At 56.6% G+C, this 18,322-nt stretch overlaps 1 protein-coding gene across 2 annotated transcripts in view; it reads right to left on the bottom strand.

Moving 5' to 3' along the window:
- Window positions 1-978: 978 nt before the first annotated feature.
- Window positions 979-18,322, bottom strand: part of MAU2 (MAU2 sister chromatid cohesion factor) — a 37,019-nt gene continuing 19,675 nt past the window's right edge. Inside the window, exons 8-19 of one of the 2 annotated variants that reach the window (XM_011925871.1) lie at window positions 17,405-17,551; window positions 17,220-17,310; window positions 16,165-16,268; window positions 14,855-14,932; window positions 14,413-14,478; window positions 12,439-12,525; window positions 10,228-10,277; window positions 9,932-10,009; window positions 9,728-9,839; window positions 5,241-5,331; window positions 4,327-4,454; window positions 979-4,010 (exon numbers count right to left, since the gene is read on the bottom strand). In XM_011925871.1, the coding sequence (XP_011781261.1) occupies window positions 3,936-4,010; window positions 4,327-4,454; window positions 5,241-5,331; window positions 9,728-9,839; window positions 9,932-10,009; window positions 10,228-10,277; window positions 12,439-12,525; window positions 14,413-14,478; window positions 14,855-14,932; window positions 16,165-16,268; window positions 17,220-17,310; window positions 17,405-17,551 (1,107 nt within the window). In that variant the 3' untranslated portion in view covers window positions 979-3,935. The remainder of the gene's footprint in view (window positions 4,011-4,326; window positions 4,455-5,240; window positions 5,332-9,727; window positions 9,840-9,931; window positions 10,010-10,227; window positions 10,278-12,438; window positions 12,526-14,412; window positions 14,479-14,854; window positions 14,933-16,164; window positions 16,269-17,219; window positions 17,311-17,404; window positions 17,552-18,322) is intronic. The other variant, XM_011925872.1, reaches the window with a different exon arrangement.

Genomic DNA, 18,322 nt, shown 5'->3' with positions numbered 1-18,322 from the left:
GCAGACAGGGTTTCACTATGTTGGCTAGGCTGGTCTCAACTCTTGGCCTTAAGTGATCCGCCCACCTCGGCCTCCCAAAATGCTGGGATTACTGGCTTGAGCCACTGCACCTGGTTGCCTGGCTAATTTTAATATGTTTTTTGTAGAGACTGGGTCTCACTATATAGCCCAGGCTGTTCTTGAACTCCTGGGCTCAAGGCATTCTCCTGCCTTGTGCCGTAAGCCAGCACAACCTGCAAAAACAGTTAAATGTTAAGTTAATTTCACCTCAAAACAAAAAAATCTGGGCAAATAACTCCCCTCACTCCCAGGAGCACGGAGGCTGGTCCCCTCTAAGAACGCAGAGACCAGCTGGGTGCGGTGACTTAGGCCTGTAATCCCAGCACTTTGGGAGGCTGTGGTGGGTGGATCACAAGGTCAGGAGTTCAAGACCAGCCTGGCTAACACAGTGAAACCCTGTCTCTACTAAAAATACAAAAAATTAGCTGGGCTCGGTGGCGGGCACCTGTAATCCCAGCTACTTGGGAGGCTGAGGCAGGAAAATCGCTTGAACCTGGGAGGTGGAGGTTGCAGTGAGCAGAGATTGCACCACTGCACTCCAGCCTGGGCGAAAGTGCAAGACTCCGTCTTAAAAAAAAAAAAAAAAAGAACACAGGGACCAGGACACCTGGGTGCGTGGGGGAGTCTGCCCCTGGGAGGGCTGGGAGGATGCAAGGAGCAGGCTGCTGAAGGCCTCATATGCTGATGGAACATGCGGTTCCTTCCTCTCTAGGCAAGGCCAGGCTGGAGGAAAATGATCAGTGGAGGGGATAGGGACTCAGGCTTCCATCATGTCATCTAGCTCAGGATTTGGGGGCTGCATCCTCATGCTGAAGACCCTGCCACAGAGGGGGCCCCTGTGGGCATGGCAGGGAGGGTGGCAGCCATCTTTGGGATGGCTCACAAAGGGGACAGAGGAAACAACAAAGACACAGCACGTGGCTCCTGTAAGTCATTTTACTTTGAATATATAGGAAACGAAATCCACAAACAGGAAGCTATGTTCTATGGTTACCTCTTTTAAACAATGTTCTGTATTTACAAATTGTCTTTTTTTCCCTAAGTAAAAGCACCAGCTGAAAAGTTATAGGCTGCTAAAACCATTACGATATTACAAACCCATTAAAAGACATTATGCCAAACGTACTTATTAAAAACCTTAACAAAACAGACAACTGACAACGCAACCAACAAATTGAGCCACCATGCTGCTTGGGTGGCAGTTTCAATTTCCCTGCCTGCTTCTGATAAACGGGGCTGGGAGTGCTTCTCCCAGGGAGAGGACCCTCGCCCACCGGCAGGCAACTATAGGGACAGAGCTGGGGAAAGACAGCTGTCTGAAGGAAACACGGCAGCCTCACTTCCTGCTGTGGGTGGCTTCCTCGTCAGACCTCCTCAACCCACAGGCCACAGGACAAGGGCAGAGGCATACAGGAGGGTCTGGCCAGCTTTCAGCTGTTCATCTGTCAACAGAATGCCTTTCGGCGACCTCCTTGTCCTCATCCACTGAAGGGTCTGGAGTTTTTATTTCTTCCTAGACACTCAGCTATAGGAGACTGTGTGATGTGTCCTCAGGGACTTGCTGTCTGCCTTCGTTTTATTTATTTATTTATTTTGACACAAAGTCTCACCGTCACCCAGGCTGGAGTGCAGTGGTGCGAACATGCTCACTGCAGCCTCAATCTCCTGGGCTCAAGTGATCCTCCTGCCTCAGCCTCCCAGTTAGCTGGGACTGCAGGCATGCGCCCCCGTGTCTGGCCTCTATTCTTGCAATTGAATGAGACACTATGAGGCGCTGAGTGACTCACAGGAAGGTACTTGTCAAAAGCTTTGTGTCATCAGAAGATGTGGCCGTGGAAGGAGGTTCAAAGCTTGCACACACGCACACACACGCACACACGATTTGGCTTCCATAAAGCTCGAGTAGAATATTAAATATCGAGTACTGAGTTTTTAATTGTAAACTTAAGATCTCATCCTTTAACTTTACATGTACATAGATAACGGGGTGGTCATGAAAAGCACTTTAACATCAGGACAGATGTTAAGTTCTGAGGTTCTGTTTTCAACTGCTCTACATATAAAATGCCCTACAAGCAAAGAAAGGCTTAAATAAATAGATGGGGATGAACATGATGCACGCCGTGGTGACATGAGTGTGGTGTGCAGGGGTCAGACAGTGCGGGACCCAGGTGGGCAGGAGCACATTGTGGACACAAGTGGTGGCATCTCAGTGATGTAGGGGAGGATCTGAGGGGCTCCTTCAAGATGGAGCTAGCAGAGGCCATGGCTCAGGAGGAAGACGGGACAGGGACAGCTTGTGGGTCAGTGCCACACGCTCTCCTATTGGCCTCACGGGCCTGGGGGCAGCCCTGGGTAGCACAGGACAAGGCCAGGCTCTCCCCCTGGAGACTCAGAGATGGTGGTGGTCCTTTTAGGACAAACCCTCACCAGCCCTGCCCTCTGACCAGCCTGTCACTGGTGCTGATGTCAGGTAGTGGCCAGTGAGGAAGGGGGTTATTGGCAGCCCTGCCTGTGGCTAAGGCACACCTAGCCTGGGAGCCCTGAGCAGCTGACCTGAGCAATCCAGCATCCCTTCAGTCACAGACGCTGAAGCTCCCAGAGGCAGCTCCACCAAGCGAGGGTAACAAGACCTGAAACCACCACCTACCCCGCTGAGCAGGACCCCCACTCCCTGCAGCAGGGAGAGGCTCCTAGGCCCCAGAAGCTGGAGGGGATGGTGTCTTGAGTCCTGATACCTGCTGCTGATGTCCTGACCCCTGACCCCCCAACTCACAATGCCACACTGTGACCACTGGGGCACCTCCTGATTATCAAGAAAAGTGGATACAACCAAATGCTGCTGTCTGGGCCCAGCGGAGACTCCCTGGGGCCTCGCTAGGGTGGGGGTTTCACACTATGCCCCAGAGACCCAGCAGGGAAAGCGAGGCGGCAGGGTGGGGGACCAAGAGGCTGAGCCTACAGACGTTTTGCAGGAAAGGCCACAGATCTGCCAGGAAGAAAGTCCCCGGGCTCCAGATCTGGGGGGCGGGGGGCCCGTGCCATGCACTCTAAGCTAGCTGAGGAGGTGATCTTCAATTTGGGAGAGAAGCCCACTCCCCCGCTTCCTGCCCGTCAGCAGCCACAAGATGGGGGAAGGTGGCCGGTGCAACAGGAGCCTCAGCTCCCAGCTCCAGCTCCACAGATCTTCACCGCACACCCGTGTTTACAATCACCTGCACCCCCACGGTGGGATGGCGAGTCCGGTCAAGGTGCAGATGTTTGGAAGCTGAGTTCCTGGGTCCCTGAGGGTTCCTGACCAGAGGCCCCAGCTGCTGCAGGGACCAACGCTGGAGAGAAAGCTGGGAAAAGTGCTGGGATCTGTGCTTCGTCCCACACGTGGGCCATTACTTCTTTCCTCCAAATTCAGGCCAGAAACGGGTGTCTGGGCTCTGGAAATTGCCTTGAGCAGAGGAAACACTCTACTCCTGCTCGGCATCAAGGCCTGGGCGATGGAGAGTCAGGCACGGTGCCCCTGGGGCACCGCCTGCCCTGGCACATAGGATTAGGACCTGCTGGAGGCCTGTATCCTATTCCTGGCCGACGTGACCCAGATGCAGAGGCACGACTGGCACTGAGGTCCACTCTGAAGGATGGCTCTGGAGGGACAGCACCTGTATGCCACCTGTGAGCCTCTGCAGTGGGGGTCCTGGTGCGAGGTGGGAACGGCTGCCACCCCTCCTGGGAGGGCAGGGACTGGCCCCGCACATTCCCAGAACTTGGAAGCTCTAGAGACAGTCAGGAAGGAAGCACGCCTCGGGGGCAGGCTTGAGTGCCATCTGGGTGGAAGCCGGACACGCGCAGGCCCTGTGGAGCTGGACAGCCCCATCAAGGCCTCACAGGAGGCTGGCCAGGCTGGTGTTGGGTCCATTCTGAGCTTGGAACTGCACAGGGGGTGGACCGTCTGTCCACTGTGGGAAAGACAGGACATGCGAGTCAGACACCGTGGGCCGTTCCCAGGGAAGGAGAGGTGGGAATGTTGCCCTCCTTGGGCTGCTAACCCAACCGGGACTCTGTTCTCCACGCCCCAGTCCACTGGGCCCCGAGGAGGCACCTGTGTCCCTTGCTAGGGTGGGGGTGCCCGTGGCCATCTCTCCCACCAGAGGGCACTCCCGAGGCTGAGTTAGGGTTTGTTGGACAAAGAGAAATATAGCCAAGGTGCCCCCTTCCTCTTGCAGGTGGGGAGCCCGCTGGTCCCCGATCCCATCCTCACACCCACACCCGTACCGTGATGAGATTGTGTTCGGGGAGGCTGCAGGCCTCAATGTGGTCCTGGAGCAGCTGCTGCGAGAAGTTCTGGTGCATCTGGGCAGCTTCATGGGCATCCATGGCGTTCCCACAGGCTTTATTCAGGTCTGAGAGTGAGACATGAACATGGGGACCCACCTTGCCCTGTCACTGCCCAGGCCCTCCCACTTGGTGCAGATGGAGCCCCAAGGTCAAGTCTCAGCTGAACCAGTGGATCTCTGGGTGCCTGGCACGTCACTGGCCCTGAGCCCTGTCTTGGGATCACAAAGACCATGCGCCAGTTGCTCTCAGAGGGCAGAACAGGGCTGGTTGGGCAGTGAAAGCCCAATGCCAGGCTTCTCGCCAGCACTCCAGGGAGCCTATGGCCAACCCTCAGGCAAACAGACGTCTGACGCCCATCCTGAGGCAGCAGCCCCAGGCAGCCCACTGCACATGGAGCACCCCATCTCCTGTCACCTCCCCAGGGCCCTGGGGGAGTCTCTGGACCTCAGTTTCGTAATCTGGAAATGGGGGAGCTGCGGTAACAGCACTGATACTCGCTGAGTGCCCGCACTGCTCCCAGAACAAGCTGGCCAGCCCTGCCCAATAGGCATGGCTGCTGTCTGCCTTCCTGGGAAGAAGCGAGGCTCACAGCCCAAGTCTACCAGATACCAAGTCTCACCCTCTGGGTCCTGTAGAGACTGAACCAGACCCCGAGTCAAGTGGATGCCACAAATGCACCCACTGCCCTCAACCACGGTCTTCTGAGGAGCACTCCCTACCCATGCTAGAACTGGGGCTGTGGCCCACGGAGGCCTAGTCCGAGCTAAGGCTGAGCAGGACGTGCCCAGCAGCCTTGATCTCTCGGGAGGGCCAGGCTGGGGCCGGGGAAGAGGGGTGGCCATTGCACTCACCTCGCAGCAGTGCTGACGACCACAGCTGTACCGACATGTCCGGGATCTTGCTGGCGAGCTGCATGGCAGGTACCACCATGTTGTTACTCTCCTGTCAATCAAGAGCAGCAAGGGGGAGTGAGGAGCCCGGAACCCACTTGCCGAACCCAGCCCAGGCTGGGGTGGGGATAACCTACTGAACCCAGCCCAGGCTGTGACATCCTTCTGCATCTGGTGAACTCCTATGCTTACCTCAGAGCCCATCTCAAATGGCCCTCTCTGAAGTATCACTGAAAAACAAACTGCCCTCACTTCTGGCTCTGCAGGTACCTACTCACAGGAGCATGGCCAATGGACAACTCTGGGGGCTTCTACCTTTTCAAGCGGAGAAAAAGCACTGATGGCAGTTAGCCCTGGACCCACAATGGGGGCTGATCAGAAATGAAGATTCGTTTAGGGTTCTGGGTTCCAGGTTCTGAGAGGGGCAGCAGCCTCTCCGGTTTGTCTTCCACAATTGAGTTGCCTCTTGTGGGAGGCCCCGGCAGACACGTAGGGGCTTTGGGGGCACCAGCATTCAGGAATCCTCCAATCCTGAATCCCCGCTTGGTGATTGCACAGGGCCACCCCAGTTGCAGCCCTAGCATCCTCAGGATGTGGCAGGAAGAGCTCAGTAAGAGCCATCAGGGCCCATAAATGCCCATCCCTGTCACTATGGCAAGGGCCTGGAGCCGGCGGACAGGAGCCTGTGCTACACAGCCTACATGGCGACCAGCAGTGCTGGGCTGACCCTGTCTGGGTCGAGGACTCAAAGCCCTGTCAGCCTAGATGTGGGGTTCAGGTAAGGCCTGGAGAATTCCCTAGATGGTAGCTCCTGGCAGCCCAGGGAGCACTTGGGAAGTCAAGATGGACACATCCCCAAAACCGACTCCTGAGAACTGGCTTTGATGCCACCAAATACTTCTCCAGAGTGCAGAGATGCTCCTCCTGAGACGCAAAGCCCAACAACTCTATGCTGCCCTGTAGCTGCACCTTGAAAGTGGGCTCCAAGTGGGTCTTGGAGCTTTTTAAAATTCACCAAGCCCTTCTGACACCTCACAGCAAGAAAAACTGCTCTCTTCCACTAGGCCTGGCTTACTGTGAGCCGGGATGGCCTCTCTGCAGAAAGCCAAGGGCCTCTGTCTGAAAGCAGCCTGGGGAAGGAGAGTCCTCCTTCAGTGCTCCTGGGTAGGTTCTCCCAATGCCAGCTTGGGGTACCCCACAGAATCTGGTTTTGAAGACTTGAGTGATCCTGGGGGGTGTCCCGCTCGTGTGGACACTCTAGCCTAACAGGCTCAGGACAGGGCATCCTAAGCTCTTCTTGGCCCCTGGGCCCTCACCTGAGCCCATCTGACATACCCCGAGGCCACCTGCACTGTCCAATGGGGACATACAGCCCTCACTGTGCTCAGAGGCTGAGGGCAGGGTGGCAGCACATTCTAGAAGGAGCCAGCTACAGGTTTTGACGGGGTGGTGGCATCCCCAGTACTGAGGCCAAGGCCCACCAGGGCCTGAGCTGCAGGGCCCATTCGTTGGCCTCTGCAAAGGCTTACCACACAGTTGTGTGTGTGTGTTGCGGTGGGCAAGGGCAGGCACCAGGTTTGTTAACAGCATCCACACTGAGGGAGCCCTCAGATCCCGTGAAACTTTATAAGCCAAGACACACATCCTGCATTACCTATCCTGTGGAAATGGCTACAGTGAGAATGGTTAAACTACAGAGTAGATGGTGCTTCAAAACACTCACTGCCATTAAGGAAAAAAGAAAAAAAAAAAAAAGCTTCCAATACAGTGGTGTGGAGAAAGGCAAATATAAAATTACCCAGTGGCTCACGCCTGTAATCCCAGCACTTTGGAAGGCCAAGGTGGGCAGATCACCTGAGGTTAGGAGTTTGAGACAAGCCTGGCCAGCGTGGTGAAACTCCATCTCTACTAAAAATACAAAAATTAGCCAGGTGTGGTGGCGTGTGACTATAATCCCAGCTACTTGGGAGGCTGAGGCAGAAGAATCCATGGAACCTGGGAGGTAGAGGTTGCAGTGAGCCGAGATTATACCACTATACTCCAGCCTGGGCAACAGAGCAAGAAAAAAAAAAAAAAAAAAATTACCAAACAGGCTGACAAGCAAAATCTCCAGGTGGAAGGGGTGGGCAGCAGGAAGGGATGGATGACAGAGACATGCTATTTTTTTGTTTTGCTTCTCAACCTTTTAATTATGAACATGTTATATTTTATAATCTAGAAAAATAACAACTTTTTTTTTTTTGAGACAGGATCCCACTGTGTTGTCCAGGCTGCAGTGCAGTAACATGATCACAGTTCACTGCAGCCTCAACCTCCTGGACTCAAGTGATCCTCCCACCTCAGCCTCCCAATTAGCTGGGACCACAGGCATGAGTTCCCACACCGGCTAATTTTTTTGTTTGGTTTTTGTAGAGATGGGATCTCACTATGTTGGTCAGGCTGACATTGAACTCCTGAGTTCAAATGATCCTTCCACCTCTGTCTCCCAAAGTGTTGGGATTACAGGCCGCTCGAGTCACTGTGCCTGGCTGGAAAATATTATTATTTTTTTAAGAGATAGCATCTCTAGGGCCAGGCACAGTGGGTCATGCTGTAATCTAGCATTTTGGGAGGCTTAAGTGGGTGGATCATGTGAGCTCAGCAGTTCAAGACCAGTCTGGGTAACATGGAGACCTGGTCTCTACCTAAATGGCTGAGCGTGGTGGCACACACCTGTGGCCCCAGCTGCTTGGGAGGCTGAGGTGGGAGGATCACTTGAGCCTGCAAGGGGCGAAGGTTGCCATAAGCTGAGCTGAGATCGTGCCACTACACTCCAAATTGGGTGACAGAGTGAGACTTGGCCTCAAAGAAAAGAGGGTCTCGCTAGGTTACCCAGGCTGGTGGTCTTGAACTCCTGGGATCAAGGGATTCTCCCCATCCGCCTCCCAAAGTGATATAAGCAATGAGCCACTGTGCCTGACCAAAATTTTTTTTTTTGAGATGGAGTCTTGCTCTCACCTAGGCTGGATGGAGTACAATGACACGACCTCAGCTCATTGCAACCTCTCCACCTCCTGAGTTCAAGCAATTCTCCTGTCTCAGCCTCTGGAATAGCTGAGAGTACAGATGTGCACCACCAGGCCTGGCTAATTTTTGTATTTTTAGTAGAAATGGGGTTTCACCATGTTGGCCAAGCTGGTGTTGAATTCTTGACCTCAGGTGATCTACCTGTCTCGGCCTCCCAAAGTGCTGGGATTACAGGCATGAGCCACCATGCCTGGCACAAAAATATCTTTTTTTTTTTTTCTGAGACAGAGTCTCACTCTGTTGCCCAGGCTGGAGTGCAGTGGCATGATCTCAGTCCAATGCAACCTCTGCCTCCTGGGTTCAAGTGATTCTCATGCCTCAGCCTCCCGAGTAGCTTGGATTACAGGCTCCCACCACCACGCCCCACTAATTTTTGTATTTTTAGTAAGAGATGGGGTTTCACTACGTTGGCTAGGCTGGTCTTGAAACTCCTGACCTCAGGTGATCTGCCCGCCTTGGCCTCCCAAAATGCTGGAATTACAAGCGTGAGCCACTGTGCCTGCCCAAAGTATCTTCTTAAAAAAAAAAAAAAAAAAAAACAGGCTGGGCGCGGTGGCTAACGCCTGTAATCCCAGCACTTTGGGAGGCCGAGGCAGGTGGATCACGAGGTCAGGAGTTCGAGACCATCCTGGCTAACACAGTGAAACCCTGTGTCTCTACTAAAAATATAAAAACATTAGCTGGGCGTGGTGGCAGGTGCCTGTAGTCCCAGCTACTTGGGAGGCTGAGGCAGGAGAATGGCGTGAACCCGGGAGGTGGGGCTTGCCGTTAGCCAGGATTGCACCACTGCACTCCAGCCTGGGCAACACAGCGAGACTCTGTCTGAAAAAAAAAAAAAACTTCAAGACCTCGTGAGATCAGGAGGGTGAGAGTAGGCAAGAAATTGACAAGAAGGACTGAGGTGGCCAGTCCCACCAGACACCAGCTGACCTTGGGTGGGGACCAACTCCAAGGGCCACTTGTACCCTGAGAGGACACTGTGCATGCTGGGCAAGAATGAAATGTTTGGGAGTCTGACTGAGAGGAGGCACCTCTCTGCCCCACGGGTGTCAACACATAGGATGGGGTGCCTGCGTCATCCCCACTAGCTCAGGGCAGCTGCTTTGGTTCTGGCTTCAGCTCCCCGAGCCCAGGGGCTCTGCCTGCCTGATGTCTGAGGCCACACCCATCAGGCCTCCTGACTGCCCCCACACCCTCTGTGGGTACCCAGCTCCCCTGGCCCTGCCTGCCCAGGCTGTGGGAGTCAGGGTATCCACCTAGACGTGCTCTTCGAGGGGCATAGGATGAACAGTGCCATGCCACCCCTAAACTGCTGGCCAGCTCCTGTCCCTCAGCCAAGCCCCACAGGCACCCAAGCGAGCAGCCCAGCCCAGGGTACTCACCCTGTGGTTTCCCAGCACATAGAAGATGTGGCCCAGGAGCACAAGGGAGCAGGCTGTGAGCCGGTTCAGGTCCTCGGCATTGGACATCTTCAGAGTTTCCCGCAGAAATCGCCTGACAAGGAGAATGAGGGCGCTGACGCCTGCAGGATGGGGCCTGGGCTACTCTGAGCACGGACCACACGCTGCCCCCTGCCCCACACTCACTTGGCCTCGTTGTAGCGTCCCTGGAAGAAGGAGAAGAGCCCACGCACGTAGAAGGCAGCCGCTCGGAGGCAGTGTGAGCTGCAGGGAGAGTGCAGTGCCACGTGGGGTGGGGATTTTGAGAAAGAACGTTTACAGAACAGCGGTGGGCAGCTGGAGGGGATTTCTGAGAGCCCCCTGCTGCAGACTATCTGCGAGGAGGGGTATGGGGTGTCAGGGCGCAAGGGGCAGTTGGGGGCCCCATCCCAAGAGCATGGGGAGCCTAGGCCATGAGTGGAGTGGTGCCCGGAGTGGCTCACCTGACAGGGAAGCTGTGGTCTGGGTTGATCCTCTCCAGCAGACTGTAGAGCTGAGTGGGGGAGGAGGCGGAGAAGAGCTAGTCAGCACCATTCTGCATCTTCACAGGAGAAAGGTCCCCAAGACGCACTGCAGTGCATGGGGATTTCTCTACACCCCCATAGGGACTGTGGCCCCCAGGTCAAGCCTGGTGACTGACCAGCAACAGCGGCCTCTGGTGAGAAGGGCCGGGGCAAGACTCTCACGCCCTCAGCCAGCCCTGCCTGTGCCACCCTGTCCTGTGGTAGATGACAGGGACCTGGGCGTCCAGAAGGCCTTTATATGGTCAGAGTGGCACTGAAGGGCTGGCCTGGCAGTGCGTAGATTGGCAGGCTGGGGCCCGTGAGCCCTGTGGGCTGCTGGGGGTGAGTGGGTGGGATTCTCTGGAGGTGCAGGGACCCCAGGAGGCTTAGATGGGGGTGTGACCTGATAATTTAGATGCCCTCTGGCTGCACAGGCACAGGGGAGCCAAACTCCTCCTCAACACTGCGAGCCCACATCTGGCATCAGATGACCCAGCCAGGGCTGGGCTTTCTTTTTCTTTTGAGACAGGTTCTTGCTCTGTTGCCCAGGCTGGAGGGCAGTGGCCCGATCATGGCTCACTGCAGCCTCAATCTCCCTAGCTCAAGCAATCCTGCCTCAGCCTCCCGAGTAGTGGGGACCACAGGCCGGCAACCCCACACCAGGTTTTTAAAAAACTTTTTGTAGAAATGGGGGTCTCCCTATGTTGCCCAAGATGGTCTTAAACTCCTGACCTCAAGTGATCCTCCTGCCTTGGCTTCCCAAAGTGTTGGGATTACAGGCGTGAGCCACAGCACCTGGCCTGAGACACTTTGGAGGTAGACCCCCAGGGGTGAAAGAGATACTAGAACTGAGGGATATCCTAGGGCTGAGGGGGATCCCAGGGCTGAGGAGGGAATCCCAGAGCTGAGGGGAATCCCAGGGCTGAGGAGGGAATCCCGGGGCTGACAGAGGATCCCAGGGCTGAGGAGGGAATCCCGGGGCTGACAGAGGATCCCAGGGCTGAGGAGGGAATCCCGGGGCTGACAGAAGATCCCAGGGATCCTGGGGCTGACAGAGGATCCCAGGGCTGAGGAGGGAATCCTGGGGCTGACAGAGGATCCCAGGGCTGAGGAGGGAATCCCGGGGCTGACAGAGGATCCCAGGACTGATGGAAGATCTTAGGGCTGAGGAGGGGATCCCAGGGCTGAGGAGGGGATCCCGGGGCTGAGGAGGGGATCCCGGGGTTGAGGAGGGGATCCCGGGGTTGAGGAGGGGATCCCGGGGTTGAGGAGGGAATCCTGGGGCTGACGGAAGATCCTAGGGCTGAGGGGGATCCCAGGACTGTGTGGGGATCCCAGGGCTGAGAGGGACTGCAGAGGGAATCTGACTCTTATGCAAACATTGGCTCAGAAGCCCATGAGAGCAACCTGGGCGTCCCCACCCAACACTGCAGCCAGTGAGTGCCCCTGACCCTGCAGTGGCATCAGTACAACCTGGGGACAACGTGCCCTGGCTGCTGCACCTTAGGACTGAGCCTCAAGGCCTGGCCGACATCCTAGAGCAGAAAGCTTGGGCTACAAGACTTTGTTTGAGGGATTCATACAACTTGGTTTGTGATGGAGAAGAGTGTTCTGTGGCTACAGGAATTTTTTTTTTTTTTTTTTGAGAAGGAGTCTTGTGCTCCGTCGCCCAGGCTGGAGTGCAGTGGTGCGATTCTGGCTCCCAGCAAGCTCCACCTCCTGGGTTCACACCATTCTCCTGCCTCGGCCTCTTGAGTAGCTGGGACTACAGGTGCCCACCACCATGCCCGGCTAATTTTTTTGTATTTTTAGTAGAGATGGGGTTTCACCGTGTTAGCCAGGATGGTCTCGATCTCCTGACCTTGTGATCCGCCCGCCTCAGCCTCCCAAAGTGCTGGGATTATAGGCGTGAGCCACTGTGCCTGGCTTAGTTATGGGAATGTTTTTGTCTCAGACCTGGCCTCTCCCGGCCATAGCCCCTGATTCACCTCTGGGATGCCCTGTGTGCCTCTGTGTCGGGTGCTGCCCATCCCTCAAAAGGTGAACACCCTGGGGTCTGCTGAGATGTGCTGGTGCCCAGGACAATCCCCTGGTTCCCCAAAAAGAAGAGAACAGAGAGAAAGGATACCGAACATGAAGCATGTCACCTACTACCTCTTGGTGTCTATTTCCTTCCCGTATATACACACTCGCCAGGTTGGTGACGATGAAGGCCCACAGCTCCTGGTGGTTGGTGAGCTGGAATGGGAGGCAGGGACATTAGGGGGCTGGGTCAGGCGCTGTGACCCATGTGGCAGTGTGAGAGCCACCCACAATCTCCACGGAGACTACTTTGGAAAAGACTTGTTTTTTTCATTTCAAACACACTTGCCTTGCCTCCTAAACTCAAGGGTAACACAGCTATTAATTCTTCTCATTATAAAATCATCGTCTGTGTTACGGGGCAGTTAGAGAACAGAGAAGAGGAAAACCAGCCACCCCGATCCCACCCTCAGAACATGTTGGGTTTTGGCCCATTTTTTGCTGTCTGTCAGGACTGAGACCTGGTGGACCCTTCCTCCAGGCCAGAGCCAGCAACCTGGGGGACCCAGGTGTCCACTGCTATCAAGGCACATGCTGGTCCTGGGCGGGGTTCACTCTTCATGGGGGGAAGTGGGGAAGAGGGGAGCTGTTGTCCCAGAGGGGGCCAGCACAGGCCCCGCTCCAGAGGTAGGTGACGCTGTCAGAGGCCAGAAATGCTGCTGATGACAGGTGGTGGATGGGTCATGGTCCCTGGCTCTTCTTGGGAAAGGAGATCGTCAAGAGAGGGACCAATCTATGTGGCTCAAGCCCTGCCTAGACCCTGGTTCCCAGTGGGGCTGGGCAAGAGGTGGAGTGAGCCAGGGAAGCACAGACCCCACCTGCACAGATGCCCTCCTGGCACACACCCAGGAGGCCCAGAGGATCTTCTGAATCAAGCAAGCACAGATGCTCTGAGACTCAGCAAAGTGGGGGATGTTTGTTGAGGGGCCACAGGAGGCACGTGTGTTTGGGGTTAGTGGGGCTGGGGCTGCATCCTGGCTCCATCACTCCTGGGTGGGCCATGAAAAAGAGGCTCTCTTTTGGCTTCTTAGGGTATGTGGCCTTGGGAACTTTGACGTGGAACCAAACCAGCAACAGCAACCACTTGTGGGGAGTGAGACGGAGACGGAGATGGCAGGATGGCAGGGCCACAAGGAGGGTCCTGGCCCTGCTGTAGTCAGAGTGAGCCAGAGTCCGGAGAGTGAGGCAAGGAAGCGGAGGAGTGGGTGCCGAGTCGGCCCTTCCCTCCCAAGCATGCTGTCTGCACATCAGGGCTCCTGTGCACCTCTGACGCCAGTGGCAGGGGTGGCAGCACCCACAGGCCTGTGGGCACCGGTGCCGTGGAGGGGAATTCTGTCCAACAGTCAGCGTGCACGCAGGACTCCCTGGTGACCTTGCCCGAGTGGCAGACAGAGCAGCCCCTGCTCCCTGACACCGCTCCTCAGGGCCCTTCCTAGAACCATCGGGAAAAAAGCGTCCACAGCCTCCATTTCCTGTGAGGAGATTGAGGCTGAGGTGGGGACATGATGGTCCAGTCCTGGGCTGGGGCGCTCCGTGAGGATGTGGCACTAGCCTTCTTCCCCATCTGCAGACAGGAGCCTGGGGAGCTGCTTCACCCTCCCCGACTCAGCAGGACCAGGAGTCCTCCACTGCCCAAAAAGCACCACCTGTGAGATGGCCCAGCTCCACCACTCCCCATGGGAGCCCTGAACCCAGGGTGGCTCTAAGTCGTCAGCTGACACTTGAGCCAATCCAGCCTTAGGGGTGGCTGCCACAAAAGCTCCTACTCAGGCCTGGAAGTGGTGTCCAGGGACACGTCGCACCTCTCCCTCACGTCTGCCCTGGGGTCAACTCAGGAAGACCCTGGCCCCATAGCTGTCCCTTATCCAGATAAACAGCGCATCACTGCCAAGGCTGGCATGGGCTGACTACGGTGCATTGCCTCTGGGGCTGCGGCTTTGCATAGCTGACCTAGTGCGACTGCTGTCCTCATCACAGACCACGCCCGACTCCTTACTCAGAAGCGTGGCCCGCCCCGAGCAGCAAGGAGGGCCGGCACCTTACCCGCAGGGCTGTGGTGAACTGGGCTTCCGCGTTGTCCATGCAGTTGACAGAGACACAGTACAGGCCCTGGAAGAAGATGTGCTGTCATCAGGGCCGGCCCCTGGGAAGGGGGCTCAGATCAGAGACACATGCAGTGCGAACGGGGCCTACACGGCTGCCCTGGAGGAGTATGATAATGGCTCACTGTCGAGCCAGCTGCGATGCAGGTAATATGCTCACTGTCCCCCGCTTTCAGACCCAAGCCAGTGTGGGGTGGGACAAGATGCTCACTGGAAACATTCTGGATCCTGCCTGGGGAGGTTATATGATTACCTATGGGAACATTCTGGATTCTGATTAGGGTGCTGTCAGGGGGTTCTTCACTGGGAACGTTCTGGATCCGGTTAGGTACTTACTGGGAACATTCTGGATTCTCCTGGGGTGCTGTCATGGGGTTACTCACCAGAAGTGTGTGCAGCTGTGCTGCGTGGTTGGAGAAGAGCCGGGGGGACTGCTGGCACAGCTGGCAGACCTGGGAGATCTGCCGGGAGAGATTGTACCGCCATCACAGGACTGCAACCTGGGACCTGGCGTCTGAGCAGCAATGGAGAGACCCCATAGCTGGTGGGTGAGCCCATGTCCCATCTGCCCAAACTGGGGTACAAAGCCCCAGCAGACACGTCCACCATGAGGGTAAAGGGCAGCCCGTATCAAACTGTGGACAGGGACCCTTGTCTGTGACTCGCCTTTTCCACCCTGTCCAACAGGTGTCTGGGCCGTAAAGGACCTCCAGCCTACTGAAGGCCCCCATGCCCTCTCAGGAGGGTGGGCACTGGGGGTAGCGAGTGTTCCTAACGGCAGGGTGGGGTATAAGAATCACTGTCAAGGGACCCCCAAATCCCCAGAGACCATGTGTGCTATCCCCTCAGTGTGCAAGCTTTTGGGCCATGGTCCGTTGTTTTTGTTTTTGTTTTTTTTTGAGATGGAGTCTTGCTCTGTAGCCCAGGTTGGAGTGCAGTGGTGCGATCGCGGCTCACTGTAAACTCCACCTGCCGGGTTCAAGCGATTTTCCTGCTTCAGCCTCTCAAGTAACTGGGATTACAGGTGCCTGCCACCACAACTGGCTAAGTTTTGTATTTTTTTTTTTTTTTTTTTTTGAGACGGAGTCTCGCTCTGTCGCCCGGACTGGAGTGCAGTGGCCGGATCTCAGCTCACTGCAAGCTCCGCCTCCCGGGTTTACGCCATTCTCCTGCCTCAGCCTCCCCAGTAGCTGGGACTACAGGCGCCCGCCACCTCGCCCAGCTAGTTGTTTTTTTTTTTGTATTTTTTTAGTAGAGACGGGGTTTCACCGTGTTAGCTAGGATGGTCTCGATCTCCTGACCTCGTGATTCGCCCGTCTCGGCCTCCCAAAGTGCTGGGATTACAGGCTTGAGCCACCGCGCCCGGCCGAGTTTTGTATTTTCAGTAGAGACCGGGTTTTGCCATGTTGGCCAGGCTGGCCTCAAACTCTAAGCCTCAAGTGATCCACCCCCCTCAGCCTCCCAAAGTGCTGGGATAACAGGCGTGAGCCACTGTGCCCAGCCTCCACTGGTTTTTGTATGAGATTCTCTTATTAGTGGTGTCCATGCGGGGCTGTAAAATGCTGACTGACAGCAAGACAGCAGGATGGGCTGGGCTGCCAGTACTGCACTTGGCGAATTCAGTCTCTTGTCTGACACTGTTGAGACCCAACAAACTCCTGGGCCTTCCCACCCCTCCTGCGTCCAGCCTTACCTCCTGCAGCGCCGTGGCCTTGTGACCCGTGACGAGGCGGCACATGATGATGTGCTCCAGCAGGATCACTTGGAAGGATGACAGGATGGGGCTGCAGTCCAGCACTATGGGCGAGAGTCAGGGGTGAGCATGCAGGGGAGGCCAGAGGAGGCGCCATCCCCACCTCATTCCTGTCTCCAGTCACACTGGCCAGGCACCCACCCCGTCATCTACCCTAGTCCCCACTGCGCCCTCCGAGTGAGGGAGTGTGTCTTGCTGTCCAGGTGGAGAGACGGAGCTGGAGCCAGAGGTTGGTTCCCACAGTACTCCAAGAGGGGTCGGCTCTGACCCTCACCCTCACCCTACGTGCTCAAGAGCTTGTGGACATGGCAGGTTCTAGAAATGTGGAAATGTGGAAACCACCCTGGATCATGAGACCATGAAGCAGAGCCTCAGGCAGTGGGGTAGCGGGACCTGGGCCGGGCCCCACCTCCTGACAGCCCCAAGCAGCCATCCTCACATGGGAAAAAGAGAAGCACAGGCCTCTCGGGCTTTGGGCTGCCTTGGCTCTGATGCCTTCTCCCCCAGCAGCACTCATGAGGGAGCAGACAGACAGACTAATGGGCACACTGCACCAGCCAGGGACATCTGCTCTGGGTTTGTGCTAGTCAAAGGTCCCTAGATGGATTAGACAGTTGAGCATCTGGAAAGAACTCATGACCTCCAAAGGACATGCTGGTGGTCAGTGAGGGCTGAGTTCTGATCCTGGCGTCATCCCGAGTGTCCCCACCACAACACTGATAATAATTGGGAAAGGCAGCCACCACCTGTTTCAACTGAGCACCATTGGGCACAACGGTCCTGACCAGTCAGGGAGGTACTCCCGACCCCAGTCCTGTCTGCTCTGCTCCGACGTGGGTCACCAGCATTTACCAACTAGGGGTGACGAGACCCACTAGGCAGGGCAGCTGGGTGCTGCGGTCACTCGGTCACTGTGCCCTGGAACAGCCAGTGACTGGCCAGGCTGTCCACCAGGGGGCGCTGTGGCCACGTGGCCAGTCGAGCACCTGACTTACTCTTGAGCTTCTCCAGCTGCATGAGCGCCTTGTCCGTGTACTTCTGCGCCTTCTCCAGGTAGCCGGCCTGCATGGAGTGCATCACAGTCACCTGTCAACAAGACCAGACAGCAGGGGTTACCAGGGCCCTCTCCCTCTCCCTGCCCCCGCCCCCAGCCCTGGCTCAGGCCCTGGTGGGGACGCACCAGGTAGACAAGCACACACATGTGCTCCTTGGGCAGCCAGTGGAAGAGGTCAGCGGGGTTGCTGGGCAGGATCTCATCATCGTGCAGCGTGGAGATGGTCTGGATGCACTGCTGCAGCTGCTTCAGACATGGCTTCACGCTCTTCACCTGTGCAGCACCCACACCCGAGCACCCACCTGAGCCTGGCCTCTCAGGAAGCCAGGCCCAGCCCAGCCACCCCTACCCCTTCCTTCAGGGAGCACCTGCCTTCCCCTTCTGCCAGGGCCACCTCCTGCAAGATGGACCCGCCCCTGCCGCACTCCCATGAATCAGCCAGGCTTTCAGGGCACGGGGCACAGCCAGGCGGGCAGCTGTGGGACTGAGACTTGTCCACTGCCCAGTGTTGGGTCCAACACCAAGGCCCAGGAGAGGCCTGTCCAGACCCTGCTGGAGCTGCACTTGGTCTTCTTGCAGCCAGAGCTGAGACAGCAAGGGGAGCTGTGCTCCGCGGGGTGGGAGGTGGCTTCCTGGCCCAGGAGTCGGGCAAGCACTGTGGTCCATCTCGCCCTGAGGCCCCGAGGAATGTCTCTGCGGCCCTAGCACCCTGAGGGAAGCGTGGCTGCAGTCTGCTCTGTGTCCCTATGCGCCGAGTGCAGTGCTTCACCCAATGGGCAACGATGGGTATGGATGGAGAAACTGGACAACCCCCTTACCAAGCCCTGTGGAGAGACTCGCCTGTGGCCCACCACGACGGGTGGGTCTGAGGGGCACAGGGCAGCCCCCAGCCCCTGAAGGGCCGAGACGGTCACACAAGCACAGACAAGGAGCTCAAACACAGCTGTTTCCCACCCACGGCGGGGTCATGGAGTCCAGTCTCGGACACAGCTGGGCACATCAGTCCCTACTCAATCCCATAGCAGGGGAGCCAGACAGACACCA

The sequence above is a fragment of the Colobus angolensis genome, unplaced genomic scaffold (assembly GCF_000951035.1).
Source record: "Colobus angolensis palliatus isolate OR3802 unplaced genomic scaffold, Cang.pa_1.0 Scaffold66, whole genome shotgun sequence".
NCBI classification, from domain to species: domain Eukaryota; kingdom Metazoa; phylum Chordata; class Mammalia; order Primates; family Cercopithecidae; genus Colobus; species Colobus angolensis.
This window is presented reverse-complemented; position numbering and strand designations above follow the sequence as displayed.